Consider the following 15,699-nt stretch of genomic DNA (forward strand, 5'->3'; position numbering starts at 1 on the left):
GCAGTAGTAAGGGGCCGAAATTAAATAGGCTAAACCTCTTGGGGCCATAGACAGGTTTTTAACATCTCACTTTCCAACTAAAGGTATAATTAATTATTAATTAGGATTGTTGTTGTTATTGGTTTTATGTGCCTTCAAGTTATTTCTGATCTACAGTGAACCCAAAGCAACCCTATCACAGAGTTTTCTTGGCACTATTCTAAGTTTTATATTTTTGTGGTGTCTTGACTGCTTTTCTCCATGGGTTTTATGCTGTTCTTTCATCTCCCAAAGTTGCATTTGGAAGCAAATTGGGGGGTGGCATTCAGGTCCACAGAATAAACCACCTGCGGATGGGAGGAAGCCTTATGTGCCAGCAGAATCAAGCTGAGGGTTGCAGTGGCACTGTGCTTTTGCTGCTTTATCCCTCTGCAGGCAGCACTGGGTCCTTGTGTGGGCTACATCTGGGCCCTGGGCTGCATGTTGTGCAGGCCTGTTCTAGAATGTTGCTCCAAAGGAAAGCATATCCATTTTCAAGTCACTGCATAACAATATGCTCTTTCAAGTTACTTCCATACTTGGTACTTTTTTCAGCATCCTCTTGGATAAGTTATGTTTTTCTTCCAAGCTTTCTAAACATCATTGTAATGCTTTATTGATGGTCTTTGTCAATGATGGGTTTCGTTTTAGAGAGCTCTTCATTGACATTCAGTATTTCTTTTATCCTTTTTCACCAGATTTACTTATTAAGGCTTTATATTGTTGCTTTATTTTAGTTTCTTTCTACATTCCTTAGAGATTTGAATTTTCTACAGAAGCTAATGAATACAATGAACAAATAAATGAGCATAATGCTTTAGGTAACTCTACTCTAGCTATACTGTCAAAACAGATCCATATTGTGAAAACAATTTTATAAAATACAAATGCAAATATCCTGCATTTTAAAAACACAAGTAGATCTTCTACTCAATGCACCCTTAATTTGTTTAATTAAAGCAACAGAAAAAGGTCATTTTAAAAGGTTGTAATTTTATTCTTTTTGCAATGTGTTAATTGTATGTTACATTGGCGGGTTTTGTATCTAGTTTTTTATTGAATTTTATAATCATAATCATAATGGTAATACTTCTGTTTCTTTAATATTTTTAACATTTGCCTTCCAAATCTTCCTATATTTTTTCCCTCCCTCCCTCCCACTCCCTCCCTCCCACTCCCTCCCTCCCTCCTCAACCACATTATATTTCTACTAATCTTGCAGGTCCAGCCATTGGTAAATTCCTTGTATTTTTTCTTTGATGTGATCGTTGGCTCCTCCATTTTTCACCCATTTGAAGTAGTCCTTCCATCTATTTGTAATATCCTTTTGTTTGTTTGTTCTTGTTACTTGCTTAGTCATAATTCCCATAATGTATAACAACACTTGATTGCACATATAATCATATGGTACATTGTTTTAACCCTCTGGGTTTTAAAAAAACTCTACTGTCATTTCACTGGGTTTTTTTAACCTTTGTAAACATATTTTTAAAGCTGCTTTTGTTTTTTAAATGCTTGTATACTGCCTTGAATCCTGTATAAGGAAAAAGAATGCATATATATTGTGTGCAAATCTTCATTTTTTAAATCATAAGTTGTATCTAATTCGTAGGTTTTGTATATACGAACAAATATTAAGAAACATGGGGGGCATGCAAAAACTTAAGAATCAAAACTCACTCAATACTTTTTCGTTTGAATTCTGTAATGCTTGGAAGTCAGTTTCATTTTCAGAGCAAGTGGGGTGAATCCAAAAAGGCTGCCATTCCTCTTTAAATTAGGAAGAGATAGGCTGCATTTCACCATGAGGAGAGGAAAGCAAGTAGGGCGGGTAGAGCTGAGTGACCTGAAAAAGAGACTGAGAGAATACAGAATTCTGGGAAATTTTGGGAGTCCTGTGGCAGAGAATTCAAAAGGCCCTGCGTTAAACTACATTTCCCAGAATTCTGCTTAGCATAAGAAAGCCCCAATTAGGATAGGGGAGAGATTCGTCCCTTCTAACAGCAGCTAGAGTTCCAGTAAATTGTTGAATCTGCAAAGAGAAGGACTGACTGATACCTCAATAGTAAGTAAGTAAATCTGTGCTGGGCTGTGAAGGAATCCCTAAATTGAAGCTCATTGGTTAATATGAGAGGCATTCAATGAGATAGCTATTGTGGCTTTTTTTTCCAAAGGTTTTTGTCAAAACTTTAAAATAATCCTAAAAACCAGTAGATGTGTCAATATTTGTGAAACTTGGGGGGAATGATTCTCTGTCATCTTGTGTCATTGTACAGAAAATTCAAGGAGACAGCTCTTGTAATATTTAAAAAAATGTTGTTTGTAAAAACTTTGAAATTTTTCCAAAAATCCATGGATGAATGAAACATTCTGAAACTTGAAGGGCTAACAGTGGTAAATGTGCTCTAGAATTGTAGCAATATCTCTAACAATGAGGGAGAAAGAGGCCCCTGAAGTTTTCCCATTGGCACAATTACTTAACAAAAAGTAACAAAAAGTAGTTTACTTGTTATAGTTATGATGCGGACTCCGTCCATTATTGGAAAGACCTTAAAAACAATTACCCCTCCCTCCTAATTTCGTAATGAGTATTAAAACATTTTTTTCATTGATCGCACAGGCATAAATACATATATAATAAATACTTATGATCACTAGTCTACATATGCAAATGGGCATAGGTTTAAGTAATATATAATAATATACAACTTACCTGAACCTAAACAGGCCTTGTACTTCCCGAAATGTAAAACTAGTTTTAGCTAAATAACCATGTCCACTCTCATCTTTCCATATCTACCCTAGGGAAAGGAAAACCTCTCATCAACCTAATTTTGCACAAAACAGTCTTCCCTTTGAGTAAAAGCATGATATATCTAATTTGATGGGTTACATATGATCAAAAGTTGCTTCTTTATATGATGCTTAATCAAGACTGTCCTTGACAAAATCCTCTGAGTCAATTCCATCAAAACATACAATCAAAGTATGATTTCCTTAATGCAGTAAACAGAAATACCATTTAGGATTGTGATCATGAATGAACCAACTTGCTTTCTCTAGCAAATACATATAATAGTACTAGAATCCATTACATCAAAAATACCTATAAATACAGCATTGTAATAACCCCCCCTACACACACACACACACACACACAATGATAAGAAATCCATATTGAAAGAAGTGAAGTGGGGAGGAACTGGGCCAAAACTGAAACCATAGTATCTCTTTAAATAGTTAAAGCTATGCCAGATCTACTATGCAAGAAGCCTTCATATAGCTTTTTCATTTTGAATGAATGTAATTGGGAGCACCTTTTCCTGAAACTAAGATATTCTTGACACTGGCAAGAGACTTTCATGTCAGTGGGGCAGTATATCTGCTCTGTGTTTTACCCTGAACTTCAAAGGAGTTATCAGAGGTGCTGAACATATTATGGACATAACAAGGGAATACAGCCAGAACTTATGGTAGATTCACCACCCAACTGAACATGAAATTCCCTAAATGCTGCTGGTAGTATGTCATAATTATTATTGCAATAAACCTGGAAATCAGTCTTTTGGAATGGAGTTTATTGGGACAGGAAATAAAATATGCCTTAGTCTTGAGAAGTCGTTGTAATGATGTCAAATCAATGGATGCCAAGCAGAACATCTTTATGACAGAGTTTCCTGCTTGCAGGATCCAGTAACTTCTTTACAAACTTGTTTACTGAACCTTGAATGTGTGAAGATGTCTGAGGAACAGATTTTGGGGAAGGGAAGATCTGTCTCACTCACTATGGGGGGAAAAAACAAAAGTATCACAATATTGTCTTCTTTGTCTTTCTCTAACTAGACGTAGAGGGTTTGAGGGGATAAAATAGCAAAGGATACCAATTACTACTGTTCTTGACAGACTGTCAGAGTGACAGCAGTGAAATCTGCCATGTCCTAATTGTTTAAGTACACTGTTTTACTGGATGAAGTAGTTTCATGAATAAAGTCAGGACAGTGATGGAAATGAAAACATGGTCTGCCTCTCAAAGTCTTAGAAAATAGTTCTCTCATTCTTGGCTTTGTTTTGATAGCACTATAATCCTGAATATATTTGGTGTATTTCAAGATCCTGCGAAGGATCAGATTACCGCTGCATGTATTGGGGTTTCCTCCCTTTCTTTTGTATGACAGGAATATTGGTTTATGATTTCCAGATTCTTTTAATAGCCTCTGTATCCTCCATGGCTGCTCTGGAATTTTCTGTGCTAAATTAGCATCTGGGTTTGAGACAAGGTATTCTGAGGATGTCTTCATGCTCTGTCTGTGCATGAATATAAAAAAGTCACCACAGATAGAAAAAAAAGTCATCTAAGTGTACTGTGAATTGTCCCTTAGGATTTGGATGGGAGGGGAGAATTCTATTTTACACATTGCACATAAGCAGAGCCTAGCCTCATAATCTCTTTTAGTATGATAACTGGAAGCCACAACAGAACTGGGAAATATTACCATTTTTGGACTGTGACTATCAACATGTTCCAGCCAACCTAGTAGAAAAGTAATTTTGCCAAAGGCTGAATTATATCACAGAGCACTACAAAACATGCTTCATATTTACTAGTAAAGTAGCAAAAAGGAGATTTTGAAAAAAAATACTATTGAAAGAAATAATAACAGCATTGTTTTGAAATGATGGACTTCATCTCTCCATTATTGTTGGGTGGTTAACATATACTGTATTTACTCAAGTATAATGCACACTTTTAAAGCTAAATTATGTCTTCAAAATCAGGGTGCACGTTATACTCATGTTCGCAAACCACACCTGCTCAGCTGCATCCACAGCCAACACTTGAGGCAATGTTGATTCCCTGTACTGCTTTCTTGAGCTCAATGGTAGGAAGGCAGGCCCAGCAGTGTTGGCAGGGGGCAGAAGGGGTGCTTTGGAGAGCCAAAGAGCCCAAGGAGCAAACACTGCCTCACTTGGGCCCAAGGGAGAGAAGTAGCCAGTTTCAAGGCGGCTCCACAGGCTAGCCTGAGACGCTGCCTCTGCCTCCACTTTCCTCTTGCTTTGCCCCATCCCTGTAAAAGCATCACAAGAGAGAGAAGAAGAAGGGAGTGGAAGAGAGGAAAGCAATGTTCTCCTTGGAACAGTGCATTCCAAACTATCTAAAGCAGTTGTTCTCAACCTATGGGTGTTTTGGCACACAACTCCCAGAAATCCCAGCCAGTTTATTAGCTGTTAGGATTATTGGGAATTGAAGGCCAAATCATCTGGGGACACACAGGGAACCACTGCTCTAAAGTGATGGTGCTTTTGAGCTGCATATGTCTGGACTTGGATTGGCGATGGGCAAAGGGAAGCCATGCGGATCAGAAGTGGGGTCCCCTTGTGAGGGCAGCTTGGGGTACCAGGAAATCCGAAGGTTGGATGGTTAGGACCCCTGTCTCTGAATCCCACTAGCTGACTGGCCGGAGAGGTGGGAGATGCGGCGGAGCACCCAATAGGCACATTACATTCACTAGCAAATCCTTTTCTAGCATCCCCAAAGCTTTTGAAAATTGAGATGCACATTAAAATTAATGGTGCCTTATATTCGAGTAAATAAGGTAATTAATTTACAGCTGCTATATAAAACAAACCAATGTTTTCTCCTGCTGCAAGAAATTATCATGCTGGTTCTAATGACTTAAAATGTGTCTTTTCTCTCTCTTCTCAAGTTAAACCAGAAATCTCCATTACTCTCAACGAAAACTTCAGAGGAAAGGTTAGTCAATTTGTACCTATGACTGCATGAATCTGAGTAAAACAGGATGGGTAGAAAGTAGATTGGGATCTAGTGGTAGATCTCTATGTGATTTTTGTTGGATCAACAGAGTTTTAATGGGTATTACCTAATAATACCACTAAATATTTAGTGATATTATGGCTACTTGGATGAAATTAAAAACATTATGCATGATAGAACAGTCAGCTCACATCTAATAGTCAAAGCAAATTATCTTGTCCAAGGATGTGCCAGAGACATATTCTGTCATTTTGTAAATCTGCACTTGGCCACCCAAAGCAACCATTTTTCATTCGGGTCTTTCTAGTTGGTGTTTTTTGCAACCAAGCAAAAATTAATCCTGTAAGAATAAAGTTTCCACCTTTGGTGAACAATCACATTTTTCCAATTATCCAATAAAATGGGACAAAACAACAACAGCAACAACAACAACCCGAATCTGTAAGAGTTATTTTTGGACTAATCCAAGAATCCCTCAAAATAATTGCCGTACCCCTTGGTGGTTATTCCAATTCTATTCATAGAATATTTTATTGTTAATGGTGGCCACTCAGAAACTAGGCATGTATTTAACCTGGAGGTGAACAATCTTCTTAGACAGGGCACTTCATCATCCATTTGAAAAAACATTGGCAATATGTAAGGGGTATTTTTTAGCAAAAAAAACCCGTGGCTGATACTAAATTACAAAAAACGAAAAACAAAACAACTTTTAGAACAAGCCACCAAAGGAGAATTATTTGATAGATGGTTCTGTTCCATGAGATACTTAGGCCATACCCATTTGCTGTCATTTTAGATAATCCTTTCTTTGTTTATTTTAGCAAAAATTGATCAGTACATATGAATCAAGCATTATCCGTATTGAAAAATATGCTCTCATATTTTAAATGCCTACTTTGGTAGCTTAAGGATGAGTTATTTGCCTCACACATATTGTTATTCCCAATCATCAAGTCTTCCACTCCATTTTTCACCCAAAGAAAAAAGTGAAATAAATTATTTATATGATTAGCAGGGAAACTTAATTAACATGGCTCTCAACAACAAAAATGGGTGGAAATGATCATTCCGTACCTATACTTTGCATCTCAGACGAACAGAGTTTTAAAACCTCTGTTAGGAAATATTCCACAGCTATAAACAACATGTCTATTAAGGTGACAAATTTCTTCATCTTTGTTGAGAATCTTTAGCATTTCCTCTACCTACATTAAAAATAAGATTCCTGTAAGCAAATGTGCACACATCTTAAAAATTGTTTACAGGGGAATAAACCACTTTTCTCACCTCCCAGCCCTTAGATTAACCACTTGTCTGACAGAGGAACAATGTTGATCAACACTCCCTTCATGTTGTGAACTATTTTGGTGCTAATATTTTTTGTGGTTTCATTACATGTGTGGTACTTTAAAAAATCCTCATGGTGATTAAAGGGTTCTTTTCACAGTAAGTACGGAATATACCCATCATGAATATGGGATTGCACTGTCACCCAGAGGACCTTTTTCATTCACCACCCCTGGACTGTGGAATGACCTGACAGAAGAGATCCAACAACTAAATGAGCTGTCAAATTTAAAGATACATTTAAAGACCTTTCTCTTTGGCAGACCTACCCAGTCAATTTTAAAATATGAATTTTCAATTTACATTCTATTAGAATTTTATTTTAATCTTTTATACTATGTATTCTGATGCATGTATTCTATGGTAATGTGTTTTATCAGGGTTTTTAAAACTATGTTCTACCCTGCCATGAGGAGAGGGGGGTAACAAATACAAATTATTATTGTTATCACTGTATTCTCTAAATTGCAGTATCCATGCATTCTAATTCTCAACAGCTGACTGATATATTGCTTTAATTGTAATACAGCCCAGCCCCAATATTTCCATTCAAAACAAGTCTCATTTGGCTCAGGGCTGCAGCTTCAGACTCAGTTCATAAGCGATTTCCTGCTGACAAAATTGAAATAATATTTACTATTTTTAATAGGCTAATTTTACCTGTATGGTAAGGAAGGCATTTCCCAAGCCAAAACTGCTGTGGTATATAGGTGGAGAGATCCTTAAGGACAAATCTGAAGGTAAGGCAAAATACTGGCCAAAAGGGCATATCCAATATATTATTATTAACTTTATTTCTATCCTGCCTTTTTCCCTGTAGGAACTCAAGGCATCTAACAATAATATGACACAACCCAATAAAATTTAAAAACAAGGCAAATACAAAACATAAAAAACAAATATTTGTGACATGGATACAAAAAATTGAAATATGCTCTTTTTAAATGCCTGGCATTAACAATAGAGTATTATACTATATAGTTGTGAGTGTGGGAATATAACAATGTGTGTATAATAAGGAATTAAAAAAATAAAAACATAATGGGAATCATAATGGGAAAAACATAATGGGAATCCTATTTTAGTACCTACTATATATTAATGGGATTTGCTAGCATGTTGCATTCACTTTCTGGATCTATTCTGCTTGGTTTAATGTCCATAGAAAGTAGTGATAAATAACATTGGGGGAGGGGGCTCTAAATGCTGGAAACCACAACTCCAGTTGGAGGGATTGTTTAGAAATTATAGAAGTTGCAGCCCAACATTTGAAGAAGCACAGGTTTTCCCAGGTGACAAACCTGAAAAAACATTTCCATGTTCAAATCAATCTCTGTTCCTTTACATTTGACATCTTCTTCCATTCCCCATTGTCTTGTCTCATTCACATGACAAGCCTGCAGGCAGGTTTTGTGTCAGTTTAATGGCAATTATTGTACAGCATCCGATCTCTTAAAGCACGTCTTAAATAATGCATTTTTATCTTATTAAATTCTGATTGTATGACTTTTTTATTTGGTTTTCATTTCAACTGCTTTTTCGAAGTTGTAACAGAATATTCTTTCTGCATTTTTCCACTACAAAAGGCATATTCATGGAAAATGAAGAACCAAAAGTTGCAGGAGGTTTTTTTGAGATGAGATCACTGCTGACAATATGGAGCACAACTCAATTACCCATCAACCAGAGTTTCAAATGCATATCTGTCTATCGTTTCCCTGGAAATCAAACACAGAATGTCTCATCTGAAGAAGTTGTTATTTCTTATGGTGAGTTAACATACCAGCTATCTGAAATCCAAAGGCACATACATTTGGCTTATATGAACAATTTCATAATCAAAATGAAGTCTGCTGAAAGAGTGTTCAACAATATTCTAATATAATCCATAGTCTCCAGAAATCATATAAGTAGCAGAATAGCACCAGATTAAATAAACATGTCTCTGGCGTGTTTTATTTCAGTGTGTTATTTTTAAATATTGAAATTATAGTTAATATGGTATTTTGATATATATTTCAAGACTGAAAATTGAGTGAAGCCCAAAGTGGCTTGGTATCTTGATACTTGAAGGTGTGCCTCTCCATTTATGTGCCTGCACCAGGATTGAGGTTTGTGGAGGAGACTCTTCTGGGCATAAAATTGTTTTATGACAATGTATTTGTTCCTACAGCAGCCAAATAAAACTAGATAGTTCATCTGTTGTAGCAATTGTTTTTTCCAATAGGGTTTTAGTCTACAGCTTTGACAGTCATACCATCCAATACTACAGCTTGATTCCTCTACGGAAAGGAAGGGAAATAATATATTTCTATGGAATATTTTCAGTACCTTTCTCTGCAGTGCTGAAAGAGAAAGCGTGTTGCTGTTGGTTTTCTGTTACTTTTCATATTTGTTTGGGAATATTTATTATGATGCCATAGGAAAGTCACTTCATTATTATCTATTCATAATGCTATTGAAATGTGACTTTGTCACCTTGGATCCTATCCTGGGAGAACAGCAGTACATACTATATATATATATACACACATACACACACACACACACACACACACACACATATATATATATATATATATATATATATATATATACACACACATATATATACATACACACACAATAAAGGTGAACATCTGTATGTGTGTATGTGGCACGGGTGTCCATTCACACAGGCAGCCTCCAGCCTCCACAAACAGCCTATAGTTCCCAGTGCTGTAGAGCTAGCAAGTCACTCCCTCTCAGGACATTGCAGGTTACAGCGAGCACATCCCAGTGTTCCTTTCTCTTTCCATTTGCATGACCCAGCCCACTGCCTCCCTTAACCCTTTCCTACCCTTTCCTATGGCACACATCAAATAGATCGGAATTGATCAGCAACTGAACAGACTGGAGAGGTTTGGGGAGAATTCACCATGATTTATAAGAGTTGTAGTTACTGGGATATATAGTATACCTGCAATCCAAGAGCACTCTGGACCCCACCAACGATGGACTTGGAACTAATTTGGAACTCAGACCCAACATGGCCAAATTTGCAGACTGTACTTAACTATTGTCTTTTTCTCTGCATAGAATGGCTATAGGCGAGAGCTTAGTTCCTCCCAGGATGACCTAAAAAAAGCACCAAACCCATTTGGTTTTTCCACCATTGCATTGTTTCTGGCTTTTCTGGATGCCCGAATAGGAATATGGCAGCAGTGGCTAGTTCATTGGCATTGTTTGTTTTTACTTCATCCTTTATATCCTTTGTCACAAGCCCCGAAATGTTACCTTGAACTTCTCAAAATCCATAATTTTGGCCCCAAAACTTGCCCTCGACTTCAATCAATCTGTGTTAATCAGTTAGTCATTATACAGCCATGTTACCCAAAAAAGTCTCAGGTCGTGATCTTGAAATCTCAAAGTCTGATTTACTCCCGACCTGGTATACCAAGAACATGCTTACTCATTTCATTTCAGGCAAATGTTGTTTTTAACAGGTTTGCAGAAGACTGTAAAATCCATCAAACCCAGTAGACAAGTTACTCCAGTTTTAGAGTCCTCTACAATAAGTAAGTGTTGTTTCTTCTTATGAAACATTTTCTATGCTTTTCTGAAAAAAGGCATCAATGGCAAAGCATCAACATGTCAACTGTACTCTAATCTTGCTATTACAGCCTTCGCTCAACCTTAATACTGCTAGAAACATTGTAAAAGAAATGAATATAATATATGCCATTTTGCAGAAGTATCCACCACCAGACCTTTGACCATTATGCATTTTGTTGTGTTACAGGCTAGAGCTGGAATTAATTTAATTAGCATTGCATACTCAACACTTAAAGGTGTAAAATAGTGTTATTGTGGCACAACAGTTCAATTACTTCATAAAAACACATTTGGCAGCAGTTGCAGCTATGAAGTCTCTATCAGGAGTGTGCACCTGGCTCTTGCCATTTTTTACCACTCTTCTTGGCAAAAGTGCTCCAGTTTTGGGAAGTTGGAAGAAGATCATTTCAAGTGTGGCCAACAAATATCAGTTGGGCAGAATTCTAGGGTTTTACTGAGTCATTCTAAACCATCCAGATTCCTGTTTTAAAACAATTTCAATGTTATTCTAAGTGTGTGTTGTCCTCCTGAAAAATGGACCTCTGCCCATCTCAGCTTCCTTATAGTTTAAAGCAGATTTTTTTTCCTAAATTATCCTGTACATTTCTCCATCCATAATGATCTCAATCCAAGGTTTCTGGCCTCTGCTGTGGAAAATCATACTTATAACATGATGTTGCCATCACCATTATTCACAATAGGGGTGGCTAAAAGTTCAGTTTTTATGTTATCAGACCACATAATTTGTTTTTGTTTTTGCAAACTCTGAATGGGCTTTGAAATGAGTTTATTTTGTCAATGACTTCCTTCTCACCACATTTCCACGAGACTCCGTTTGTAGAGAATCCATTGGTGCAACTACACATGCAGTTTGGCACTACTTTAACTGCCATGATTGAATGCTATGGAATCATGGGAGTTGTAGTTTTGACACAGAAGACTAAAGACCTTGTAAAACTGCAACTTCCATTATTAGATGCCATTGGACCATCACAAAGGAAGAAGGGAAACAAGGAACAGTTTCAAGAACATAAACTGTGACATGGATTTTCCAGCTCTGCCCCGCCTCCCTGCACATATGTTTTTCTCCTAATTTCTCCTTCATGACAGGTCATAGATTCAAGGAAAGGTTAACCCTCTTCTATTTGTAGCAATTTTTACAGATCTTTAATGTGCATAATATCTCATTTTTCAAGATAAAATAAACAGAAAAAAGACATTGATATGCTGGTAGTGACTGATGTGAGTTCATGAGGACTAAGTGCTGCAGCCAAAAGGGAATGCAATTTGAGCTGATACTTAAAATATACCCCAAATCCATCTCTCCTAGGAGTCATTGTGCACATGTGAAATTACATTAGGAGCTATAGCGGGCCAGATGGAGTACAGAGTCAGCTGTTTCCTGGCCATTTGTGTTGAGGTGGCTCCGATTTCCCTGTAGGACACAGGGTATCAGCGTGATAGGATTTAATATAAATGACAAAGATGGTGCACTCTGCTTTATTTATTTATTTATTTCCATCTTTAGCTAAGGATCAGATATTCTTTACATTTTTATGCTGTGTTTAGCTTTATGGAGTGTGCGCATATATTGTTTCAGCAAGTCTTCTAAAGCTCTTTAATTAATGTCTATCAAGAAGTGATCTTGGCACCAGGGAGCATTCAAAATGATGTATGTATGTATTCTAAATATACAATAAGACATGAACCTGGACATACACCCAATATATTTCAAGCAAGGGCTCAGTCCTATTTTTGTTTGCTTGTACAAAAAACTATATATGCATACTAAAAAAAACATGCACTGTTCAGTAAGGCTCAACAAAATATATCTGCTTGGTTCAAAGAATCTCTCCCTTATTGAAGTCAATAGGGCAGAGAAAGGAAACATGTAGCCCTGCAAGTGATGCGGGACTGCCGCTTTCATTATCCTTTACCATTGCATATGTTGGGTAGGACTGATGGGAGTTGCTGTCCAGTGACATCTAAAGAGCCATGTGTATCCCACTCCTGGGACAAAGACAGGCCAATTTTTTTTACAATAAAAACAGTCTCTGAGCATCTCACTAGCTTTTTAAAAAACTTTTATTCAGAAGTGGTGTAATTGCCCTTCCCTTCCAACAGCCAATATTTTAAATTGTGTTTAATGTCGTGCTATTTAATTCTGTCTTATAATTTATAGTGGCTTTGGTTGTGTGGATCTTTTAATCAGATTGTGAGCCAATACTGGGTCCCAATAGTGACAGAAAAGAAGGACATAAAATAAACAAGGAGTTCAACTCACTCAGTTTGTTCACACTTCAGCACTTGTGAGGCTCTGGATCGTAGTCATGGTTCATAAACGTCATATTGATTGCACAGTGATTTTGATACTCTTTTCTGTCTGACAAATCCCCTCTGCCTGAATGAATAAACAAGTCACTTCCATTTGCCCTTGTCTTCTCCCTTGTAAAAGATTTCCATTCAGCTTTCTCCTGTGATAAGTCAAGAGACAGCTGTTAAGTGATTAGCTTCTATAGGAACATCATTTGTGTGCATAGCAGTGACAGACACTTGGATGCTATGTGTTAATTATTGTGTGTGTCTTCTTCTTAAACTAGTGTCAAAGATCTACTTTTTGTCTGTATTTTGGGTGTTTTTTTTAATACCTAGGCTTGACCAACTTATAGTGTCTTGAAATATTTGACATTTTGACTCGATTCATTCTGAAGTTTTGAGTAAATTAAGAATTCCAAGGAAGAATGCTTTGCAAAGGAAATGTGTGCCCTTGCACCTTCAAAACATGAGCTTAGACTAATGGGAAAGAATCCTAGTAAAGAGCAAAGCTTGGAAAGTCACTGTTTCATTACAAAAACAAAATCATGCTGGATGGAATGGGGTGAGTGAAATAGGAGCTGTAGTCTAAGGACAAACAGTTTGGGGCTCTGGTACAGATGCAACTAGAGCAAAGAAGGATCAATGGACAAGATTCTGGAAAAGACCATTAAGGAAGTGGTCTGCAAACACTTAGAAACTAATGCAGGCATCGCTAATAGTCAGCATGGATTTATAAAAAACAAGTCATGGCAGACTAATCTGACCTCTTTGTTCAATAGAGTTACTAGCTGGATCGATGCAGGGAATGCTGTGGATGCAGCGTATCTGGATTTCAGCAAGGCCTTGAACAAGGTCCTCCATGACCTTCTGGCAAGCAAATTAGTTAAATGTGGGCTAGGCAAAACTATGGTTAGGTGGATCTGTAATTGGTTAAGCGAATGAACCCAAAGATTACTCACCAATGCTTCCTCTTCATCCTGGAAAGAAGTGACAAGTGGAGTGCCACAGGGTTCCATCCTGGGCCTGTTTCTGTTCAACATCTTTATTAATGACTTAGATGAAGAGTTAGAAGGCATGATAATCAAGTTTGCAGACTACACCAAATTGGGAGGGATAGCCAATACTCCAGAAAACAGGAGCAGAAACAATCTTAACAGATCAGAGAGATGGGTCAAAACTAATAAAATGAAGTTCAACAGGGACAAATGCAAGATACTCCACTTAGGCAGAAAAAATGAAATGCAAAAATACAGAATGGGGGACGCCTGGCTTGATAGCAGTATGTGTGAAAAAGATCTTGGCATCCTCGAGGACAACAAGTTCAATAATGTCATGAGGTGGCAAAAAAAAAATAGCCAGTGGAATTTTGGCCTGCATAAATAGGAGCATATTGTCTAGATCCAGGAAAGTCATGCTACGCCTCTATTCTGCCTTAGTCAGACCACACCTTGAATATTGTGTTCAATTCTGGGCACCACAATTTAAGGGGGGGGGGGTGTTGACAAGCTGGAATATGTCCAGAGGAGGGTGACTAAAATGATCAAGGGTCTGGAGAACAAGCCCTATGAGGAGCGGCTTAAAGAGCTAGGCATGTTTAGCCTGCAGACGAGAAGGTTGAGAGGAGACATGATAGCCGTGTATAAATATGTGAAGGCAATTCATAGGGAGGAGGGAGCAAGCTTGTTTTCTGCTGCCCTGGAGACGAGGATGCAGAACAATAGCTTCAAACTACAGGGAAAGAGATTCCATCTGAAAATTCGGAAGAACTTCCTAACTGTGAGAGCTGTTCAACAGTGGAACTCTCTGCCTCAGAGTGTGGTGGAGTCTCCTTCTTTGGCGGCTTTTAAACAGAGGCTGTATGGCCATCTGTTGAGCATGTTTTGAATGCGATTTTCCTGCTTATTGGCAGGGGGTTGGACTGGATGGCCCATAAGGTCTCTTCCAACTCTATGATTCTATGGTAGAAATAAAGTATTGAAGAGATGATAATATGGAAAGCTCAAACAGATGTGAAGGATGATAACATAGGAGCAAAAGAAGACAAAGTGATTTGGAAGCAAAGAGTTCTATTACTTGCCTGTCATCTTCAATGCAGCTACTGTTCTGGCTTGGAAGGACAAGAAATTCAGTGAAATGTTTCTCTCATGTACTTTCTCCCTCGGATTTAAATTGCCGAACTCCCCATACTTTTCTTCACTTTTCAAGCTGTCGTTTTGTAAAGTCCAAACTGAAACCTGTACATTAGTTTTGTCTCTCTACAAAGCATTGTTCTTTTCTTTTAAGAAAGATCTTAGAAATACTTTTATCCTTTCCACAGAACCCTGGCATCCCACTAAAGACTTACGAGATAAGACACTGGTCAAGTTCTCCAGTTTCTCTCCAGTGCTACAAAGTAATATATACATGTTTTAGATTGCTTTGATCTGATTTTGTGATAGGATCTCATTAGTTCCCAAAACCCATGAAAGAGAGTAGTTGAGAAGTACCAGAAAGTTGAGAAAAATATTCCTTTGCTAATGGTCTCATAGGAGGAGGAGGGAGAAGTTAACAATTGAATTAAATAACTGATAGTGATCTTCTTGTAGTTTCATGAAAGTTACCCAGTACTGAAGTTCCAGATGTGAGAGAAGAGCAGATGCAAGGGCACA

General features: G+C 37.5%; 1 protein-coding gene across 3 annotated transcripts in view; it reads left to right on the forward strand.

Annotated features, from left to right (window-relative positions):
- The window catches only part of cd96 (CD96 molecule), a 53,071-nt gene that overhangs the window by 25,457 nt on the left and 11,915 nt on the right, over nucleotides 1-15,699 (forward strand). For all 3 annotated transcript variants that reach the window (XM_062974882.1, XM_062974881.1, XM_016992550.2), the window contains exons 5-8: nucleotides 5,724-5,770; nucleotides 7,791-7,881; nucleotides 8,728-8,910; nucleotides 10,627-10,698. In XM_062974882.1, the coding sequence (XP_062830952.1) occupies nucleotides 5,724-5,770; nucleotides 7,791-7,881; nucleotides 8,728-8,910; nucleotides 10,627-10,698 (393 nt within the window). The remainder of the gene's footprint in view (nucleotides 1-5,723; nucleotides 5,771-7,790; nucleotides 7,882-8,727; nucleotides 8,911-10,626; nucleotides 10,699-15,699) is intronic.

Source organism: Anolis carolinensis, chromosome 3 (genome assembly GCF_035594765.1).
Source record: "Anolis carolinensis isolate JA03-04 chromosome 3, rAnoCar3.1.pri, whole genome shotgun sequence".
NCBI lineage: Eukaryota > Metazoa > Chordata > Lepidosauria > Squamata > Dactyloidae > Anolis > Anolis carolinensis.